This window comes from Macrobrachium nipponense, chromosome 7 (assembly GCF_015104395.2).
Source record: "Macrobrachium nipponense isolate FS-2020 chromosome 7, ASM1510439v2, whole genome shotgun sequence".
NCBI classification, from domain to species: Eukaryota; Metazoa; Arthropoda; class Malacostraca; order Decapoda; family Palaemonidae; genus Macrobrachium; species Macrobrachium nipponense.
In genome coordinates, this window is record NC_061109.1 from 9,696,426 (window position 1) to 9,705,970 (window position 9,545).

Here is a 9,545-nt window from a genome sequence, read left to right on the forward strand (position 1 = left end):
CCACTCGGTGCTTCTCGCAACGAACGAGAAAGCGGCCGAGACGGAACCTGGTTTAGCGGCAGACCCGCTAGCACCAGGTGAGGACGCACCAGCCGAGGCTGGTGCCCTCTGGTCCCCGTCGACTTCTTCTTTGCAGAAGAAGCGAAGACGGGCCCCGTTCCCGAAGGAACAGGAGGACCAGCAGAAGAGCTCCCCAGCTCGCCTGAGCGAGCCGGGCCCCTTAGAAGATCCCGCAGGAGTCTTCTTAGGGGGGAGAAGGAGGCAACCTTCTTCTTCTTCGGCTGTTTTGGCCTTAGAAGTCGAAGAAGGGGAAGGAGGAGGGGCAGCGGACGACGAAGAAGACGACGACGACACCTTCTTCCTCTTCTCTCTTCTTCTTCGCCAGGGCTCCGCAGGACAGACGTCAGGTCTTCCATCCAGGAGGGAGCCGGGGCAGTTGCCGAAGCAACAGGGCCCGACTGCACCTGTCCGGAAAGACCTGAGACTGTGACAGCATCACCAACAGCAGGAACAACAGGAACAGGTCCAGGAACCGCAGGAACATCTGAAAGTGAATGAGCAGCAGGCACCATGATCTGAAAGGGAATGAGCGGCTGGGACAGCAACAGGTACGGCAGGCACGGCAGGTACCACAGGAGAGACAGGCGTCCTGTCGGCAGCTACCGTCATCCTCGGCACTGGCGGCAGGTCCCAGGGGGTACTCTTTGGGCAGCGGCAGTCCGGGTGGGGTCGGCAATACAAAGAACCCAGGTGGCGGTGGCACCGTCCTGATTGGCACGGCAGGAATTGGTTCTGGATTGCAGCCGTGGGTGTTACCGACATGACATGTGGTGTGTACACCCAGGTGCGGTGACATCTCTATGCTGGTGTCGAGATTGTGGTTGTTGTAGTGGTTACCTAGTACATGAGTGACCACTGCCGACCCCGCCAACCGCCGCTGAATCAACCCCTGCAGTCCCAGCGACTCTCACCTGTCCCAGGTCGTCCTCGCTGATGGCAAACCTGCGGAAGCAACAGTCGGGTTAATTAGAGGGGCTTCCTCGCGCCGCTGGGGGGAGAGAACCCCACCCAGAGCGGACGGAAGACCCCGAGTACAACTGGACGTCCGTTACCAAAGGAGTCACTGGACTTCCGCCATGACTTCTTGTGTCCTCGTACAGCACCACTGCGCCTCTGACGAATGCAACACGTTACACAGGGCTCGTTGCGGGAGCACTCTCGCCCCCACCCCCCCCCCCCCCGACAACGAGTACAAACCTCGTGAGGATCTACATCTACATTCAAGGTCGTCTCCCACGATGTAGCACCTGCGGTAACATAGATAGATTAGTAAGAGGGGTTCCCTCACGCACGGGGGGAAAGACATGCCCCACCGAACGCAAGGAAGCCCCCACATACAAAATACAATGAAGAAGCTGAGGCAGGGGGGCAGGAAGGAAGACGAAGAATCGGCTACCAACTTCCTGGCAGACCTTCGCTTCCCCCACCCCCGCACCGCAGTGAAAAGTAATATGAAAATGAAACAGAATACTGCCCTTGCGATTCACTTCATAGAACTTAAAGGAGAAAAGATCAATTCCCGGGTAAGAACGGAAACTTGATCCAATAATATGAGCTATCATAAAATATATATGAAAATGAAACAGAATACTGCACTTGCGATTTCATTCACATAAAAAATCGTGTAAGGATCAATTCCCGGGTAAGAACGAAAATTGATCAGATTAAATTCATGCAATCAATAAATGAAAATGAAAAGAATATTGCAATTTTTGCGAATCCACTTTCATTGCATTCTATATACAAAATTAAAAGTTCGTGCCGAGCGCACTCACACTCTCGGTAAACGAACGCACAGGGCAAAAAAATATAATGAAAAAGTACTTACATTTTTCAATTACACCCTTTCGCCACCCAAATACTGACTCGGCGCGAGCGCGCCCGCCCTCGGCACCGAGACATAATTCAAGGGTTCATAATTAAGTAATGAAAATGAAAACAGTGTACTTACAGTTTCATTTTCAAGTCAAACAAACCATTAGTAGAAAACACAATATAAACAAAGCATACGACGATGATGAAGGGCGGGAGAGAGCGATGACGAACACGTCCTTCACACCCGCGGCCCCGAAAGCAAAAGTGATTTGTTTACCTCCCAGTCGCGCGGCGCGCGACTGTCGGACAAGCAGTTAACTACCGTTCTCCCCCCCTTGTCGAAGCTTACGACCGTTCCAGCTGCCGCTAGCTACTTCCTATTGTTAAAGGACCGATGGTTTGTATTACGTATCGGAAGGAACAAATGTTTTCAAGGCACTTTTGAAATCCATTAAGGCGGCAGTCGAGTGACTGGCCGTTCTAACCACAGACAATCCACCATCAGAAATATTTGTAATTTTGGGGGGTTATTTTGGTTGCAAAAAAGGGATAATAGACATGAATTAAATAAAGATTTTGAAGTAACAAAGAAAAGTTAATTAAACTAAATAATGAGTAAAGTAAACAATTAAGGGAATAAAGCTCTGCACCTCATAAAGAGTGTAGTCGTCTGCTGCCCGTAACTGTGTTTGTGGAGAGAGCGCTTAGGAACCAGGAACCGCAACGTAGTTAGAGTGCAATTTGGAGTGAATTAAGACCAAAACATGTATAATAACAATCAAATAAGCACTGTGGAATTTCAGTTGTGATGGCAGTAAAGATAAAACCACCAATTACAAGGTAAAAATGAATATCAATTCAAACCATGACCCCTGGAATAAAAAGTTTCATACTTTCACTAATATAGGCAATAAAATTTTTAATTGTGCTAATTACAACTGCAATCTTGAGTAAGATCAATAAACATTACATACATACGCTAACATTGTTCAAATGATTGCTGGGAAGGCTGGGAAAGATGATTGTCATCACTGATCAGAACCTGTACATCCCACGGTAGCCGCCATATTGGATTTCAAAACTGCCTTGAAAACATATTTTACGAAAAGCGTCACATGCTTACTTTAGTTCGTATGGGGCTTTCATATATCACATTATGTTGACGAAACTTCAATCTTTTGAATGGTATGCTTGGAGTTGTAATTGTATTCTTGTTTCACCAATTAAATATCGAGTGAATAAGACCTGTCCACCGTGATAAGGGTTGGTAGTCGCTGGTGTTTCCCCCTATGTTATTTGTACGGCAGGAAGTCTGAAATTGACGCATGCGCAATTCACTGCCATACGGCTGCCGTACCAATATCCTGCGCCTAAAAAGTTTCATACTTTCACTAATATGGGCAACAAAATGTTGTTTTATTGTGCTGATTACAACTGCAATCTTGAGTAAAATCAATAACTCTTACATATATATCCTAACATTGTTCAAATGAGTGCTGTGAAGGCTGGGAAGTATGGTGGATTGTCTGTGGTTAGACCGGCCAGCCACACGATTGCCGCCATATTGGATTTCAAAAGTGCCTTGAAAACATTTTACGAAGAGCTCACGAGCCTATCATAGTTCGTATGGCGGTTTCATATACCACATTATGTTAAGGAAACTTCAATCTTTTGAATGGTATGCTTAAAGTTGTAATTGTATTCTTTTTCATCAATTAAATATCGAGTGAATAAGACCAGGCCAGCGTGATGACGATGGATTGTTTGTGATTGTTTACCCTAGTCGCTCCACGATGGATACAAGGCGGTCGTTTCCCCAATTTTGTGCTTTAGGGGAAAACTCAGTAGAGGTCTCCAAGTGTTGCTTCCACCACCAATGAATCGTGACTGGTGTCCATCTCCGGCGTCAGGATGTGTTAAAGTACTTTTTCTGGAAGGTAGGTCAACGCCGATGCATCTGACAAAGTCTTTCTTGAGTAGTACCTATCTTCTTTTATTTCTCTATATGATTTGCTTTCTTATATTTCTAATCGAGATCTACCCTGTTTTTAGTGGAAGATCACTAGCAGGTTTTCTGCGTATTATGCAATTTTTTCGACGGGCATAAGGCTCAATTCACCCACCTTTCGAAACCACCTTCCGCCCAAACAAAGCAAACATGTGTAAACCCAACCTGGCCTCAACTCGAGGCCTATTTTCAGCAAACTCCTCGAATGACATGACCTTAAAATGCGCACCTCAACAATAATACGCGGTTTCAATTCAAAATAAAGTCGTTAAACAGGAATAAACTAAGTGAAAATGGTGAAATTTACCCAAAACAGAGGATGTCTCCCACAGCAGCGACTTTCAGCAGCATCCAAAACAAACGCCGTAGACTCAGGTAAGTGGGAGGGACGGAGGGGGAAAGTAGCACGTGGGGGTATGGGGGGGATAGGAAGACCTAACACCTTTCATAATACCAATTTTACTTTCTAATTTTGGAAGACCGTGTTTTAGAGATGATTTTACTCTATTGTATTATATATTATTTTTAGATTATAAAATAACTACCCAGCAATGTAGTTTTATATACTTTTGATAGGTGTATATAACAATGGTAAGAGCTACCGCCGAAAGACCACAAGCGCGCGAGCGTTTATTATAATAAAAAATATATAAAAATAAAATAGGCTTGTTTTCAACAATTTATTCTGCATCTTTTCTTACCTCTCTCAAAATTGCCATTTACAATAATGTAGGATCATGACATGGTTAACGAACCCACTATTTTTCGATACGATACGATATAGGCTTACCACACACACACACACACACACACACACACACACACACACACACACACACACACACACACACACACACACACACACACACACACAGAGAGAGAGAGAGAGAGAGAGGAGAGAGAGAGAGAGAGAGAGAGAGAGAGAGGATCTAAGAACATTATATAGTAAATGGGTTTTGTGGTGAAAAAGATGGACTTAGTGGACCGTATGCTTAATGTTGTTACTTGGTCAAAAATCGCTAAAAGCATTAAATAACGAAATGTTGCGAGTACTCACGGGTTGATTTTCAGACCTTAGAGGACCGCTGTTTTACCTCGTTTCTGAAAGTTATTTGCGTAACCTTAAAGTATGAACACTAGAAGTTTATCATATCAATTTATAATCACCATCCATAGAACTGAAACAGGAAAAATGAAATAAAATGGAGGGATATTGAAACGCATTTGATAAATTTAAAGTTAAAATTAATTTAATAACTAAAGGTTAAACATATCAAGAGTAATATCAAGAAAAAATGACATTAATCACTCAATGGGAATTATAACTCAATGGCACTCAAATGAAACTGTGGCGAAATCACAAGCTCAACAAACAAGTGGCAAAATACCCCCAAATAAACTTAACCAATCCGGCTGCCAAACTCACTCTCAGTCACACTTTCCTCTTTACACTACGGAATATACGCAGGGCAATTAGCCACCTGAGACGCCTTGCTGCGGGATAAGTGAAGCCACTCAGGTCGCTGGCCGCCATATTGGGACTGGGTCGACCGTAGGTACGCGACCTTGCGATGACTAAGGTGTCATACTTTTTATTTTTGATACGCTATGTTATTTTAATTCGTTCTTTTAGTTTTCTTGTGTGCGTACTCTTCTGCTTACGGTACACATAATTTCGTACTCTCATTTTATCCGCAGACAGCTTACACGTTTACTGAAACTATAATGCCTTGATGAAAAAATAAATGAATTTGAGGGAAGTGAAGCTACTATTGAATTCATTATGGTATTCAACACCTTATTTGACATATCAAATTCTCGAAATCTAAATACCAAAGGATTGAAAAGCCCAATTCAGAAGAATAATGCAAGTGATATTAAAGATTTTCTAATAAAAGCAGAAACATATATCAGATCTTTTTGATGACCTACAAATTCAGCCAGGGTCATATTGAACTATTCTTTGGTCAAATAAGAAGTACGGGAGGCCATAATGATAATTCAACGGCGAGACAATTCTCTGCTGCTTACAAAAGGCTACTTGTACATAATGACTTAATGGATATCATTTGTGGCAACTGCTTGCCATCAGAGTCGGTGCCCATATTAACTGCTTCAAGCAGCATAAAAGAGCAGGTTAGAGTAAGGAATATAAATGCTTTTCTTTCAAGACATCGAGTTTTAGAAGTTCAAGAAGCATATTCAGATGGCAAGGAAGATGATTATGATTATATTCCAAACCATTACCACTTGTCAAAATGTTCAAATAGAATAGTAGCTTATATTGGATTCTTTGTTGTTTTTAAGTTAAAAAAAAAAAAGTCTTTACAGTGTGAGGTCTGCATTGATGTATTAACATTAACAGACGCTAATTTTCGTCACACCCTCATCAAATTAAAAACCAACGGAAAATTGGTGTATCCATCAAATGATGTTATTGATATATGCAATACATGTGAAAAAATATGAAGGAAATGTTGTCCTGCAACAAAACACTGGGGGGAGTCAACTTCCATAAATGAGTTAGTTCAGTATTGGCAGCTTAAAGAGGCAAAACAATATTTTCAGAGTTCGATTATCACATGTATGATACTCAACCATTGGACAATCACTTGTACTTATTGATTAAAACAATAACTGAAAAATATTTGCAAGTGAGATATAATTATGCTGGTAAGCGGATTACAGCTAAACTTCAATCGCAGGTCGCAGGAAAGTTTCGCAAGATTATACTAAGTTTAATTCATTTTAGTGGGTCCAATAGATTCCTAATAGTTGGCGATAACAAACAGTAAGGACTAAGGAATTAGCAGACATAAAGAGAATAGCTTTAAATTTGTGCCAGTAATAGGTTATATGTATATAAGATTATGAAATTTTTTTATTATATTTCTGAGTAATAAAGTAAGGTATTATGTATGATGAAATAATTAACTGTTCTTTAAAAGAATGATAAAATGTCTAACACTTTTCGCCTCCATTTATGCCATGAAAAGACGCATTATGAAAATAAAAGATTGGAAAAGTAACTGAAGCTTTTCTATTTATCCTTATGGTGTGGTTTCTCTTTTGCCAGTCCTAGGCATGGCTGCCACGCGGTAAATGCGGGGCGTCTCCTCCCATTATTCCTCTAAGACCTACACACACAACAAAAAACACAACACATGTACTCACCCAACTCCAGATACTCCGGGATATGCTGTGCTGTCCGCTGGTCGAGGTCACTGAGACACCACCAACAACAAAGACAACAATCAAGGACCACAACTCAACACCACTGCACAAACAATCACTAACACAAAAAGGCAACACACACACCCACTAACAACACCAAGGAATCACAACAAGTCACCAACAACTACCCTCAACAACTCACAACCACACCAAGAAACTACAACAGCTCCCCAGCAACAACAACAACAACAACCCTCAACTATAACTCACACATAACTCAACAGAGACTCACAAGCACAACTAATCTAACAACACAGACACAACAACTCTAAAGCAAACAATATCAAACTCAACAACAACTAAACATCAAATCAATAACCCGCAGCTTAACTGAATTCAATGCCTTCAACACTCTTCATAGACCGCTGCCGACACTACTGATCCTCACAGGTTCTGCCTAAAGCCTGTCCTGAATCAAAACACAGAACAGAACTCTGATCATAACAACCAACTCCAGCTGCACCAGCAGACAACCCAGAACTCACCAACAGCCAATTCAGTGCTAACCATCCATCCACGCACTCTCTCTCTCTCTCTCTCTCTCCTCTCTCTCTCTCTCTCTCTCTCTTTACACCAAAACCAAAACACAAATACATTACTACACGATCTCAACAGCAAAACAACCACGAAAATTACTCACTCTCACTCTCTCTCTCATCAAGGGGACGCTTAAGTCATCCAAGGAACGTTGTTGCAAAACCCCGGAACTCCATAACTCCTCCATAAAACAAACTCCAACAAAATTCAAAGAATAAGGGCAATGGCCCTTTCTAAATCCACACACATCGCTACACAACACTAGATGACAGATCACCTCAAAAGTTAAACCAAGAAGCTGTTCGTTCTGTCCTGCATTTGGGTTTTGTTGGGGGAAATGAGACACGTTACACAGTTACCACGAATGCAGAACTGACTTGCAAGGTTTTCATGAACATAAAGAAAACTTCATAATGATGATCAAGTTAGTTATCAAAAATAAATTCCAAATATAACAGGGTGCAATTTCAACATATTTGTTAAATGTAGTGAATTAATTGGTTGTGTGAGCCAATACAATTTTGGGCAATGTCTCTTGCTTCTTTGTATGGTGTCTATACGTTGCATGGAACCAGCGGTTATTTAGCAACGGGACCAACGGCTTTACGTGATTTCCGAACCACGTCTAGAGTGAACTTCTATCACCAGAAAAACACATCTCTCACACCTCAATGGAAAGCCCGAGAATTCCCGATCTCTTGACCTCTCCTAATGGCTTCTCTGGCGAGAGGCACAAACAAGATCTAGTAACACCTTCACCTCTTACCATATGTATGCGCAATACATTCACCAAGAGCAATATCATATATATAAGGATCAATGAATTGTCACAACTAAGACAGTAATCATACGGCGTTACTAAAACGTCTACTGGCGCTTATGACAAAAGACTTCGTCTTTGTGTAAAACCATCTTTTCGGTGCTAACCGCCCCACAGAGACTACGTACTAGAAAGTAGCAAAATCAGATAAAATAATGTTAAGAGTGTCATTCTTCACCCACCCTCATTATGTCATGCAATATAGACGTACATATTTTTACAAAATACATGGGCATGCATTGCGAACATTTTTGGTTTTCACGTGAATACAAATACATTAACACACACACACACACACACACACACACACACACACACACACACACACACATATATATATATTATATATATAAAATTAATATAATATATTATATTAATATATATATATATATATAGATAATATATTATATATATATATATATAGTTACTGTCTGTCGATTATCTGACAGACGGCAACACGCAATGAAAATCAATCTATAATTTCTTATGAGACAGACACTAATTACCAAAACAAGAGACAGATAGTACGGGAACAAGTGAATACATAAAAACATTAGAAAATAAAATCGTTGTGAGAGGAATTCCTCACAGATTCTGTAAGGGAATTAACATTTTATTTATATTTTGTTGTTTTTCATTAATTGACAAGCAGTATAATGAGAGAGAGAGAGAGAGAGAGAGAGAGAGAGAGAGAGAGAGAGAGAGAGAGAGGAGAGAGAGAGAGAATTCTCTGTGTCGTCGAACTTTCTAATTGTTTTTGTGTTGCCTAGCTAAATATGAAATTCGGATTTTGAATATTCTTTCGGTGGTGATTAGAGATGAAACTTCAACACTGACAAAATGTTCATTTGTGTGATAATCATAGCCAACCAAACTTGTAATGAAATACAAAATCAGATGAAGCAAAAAATATGGCAACGTAGTAGCCTACCTACGTATGAGGATCACAGTTTCTTTAGTTTACAGATGCATCGTCAATGTATTACTGCTTTATATTTAATAGGTAACCTAAGAAAAAAAAAAGGGGGGGGGGGGGTGGGGGGATAAAACTAGATATGAATATTACAATTT

At 41.1% G+C, this 9,545-nt stretch overlaps 1 protein-coding gene across 1 annotated transcript in view; it reads right to left on the minus strand.

Annotated features, from left to right (window-relative positions):
• LOC135217535 (uncharacterized) overlaps positions 1–4,095 on the minus strand; it is a 30,477-nt gene extending 26,382 nt beyond the window's left edge. Inside the window, exon 1 of the mRNA XM_064253501.1 lies at positions 3,999–4,095. Coding sequence (XP_064109571.1) covers positions 3,999–4,095 — 97 coding nt within the window. The remainder of the gene's footprint in view (positions 1–3,998) is intronic.
• Positions 4,096–9,545: the final 5,450 nt, after the last annotated feature.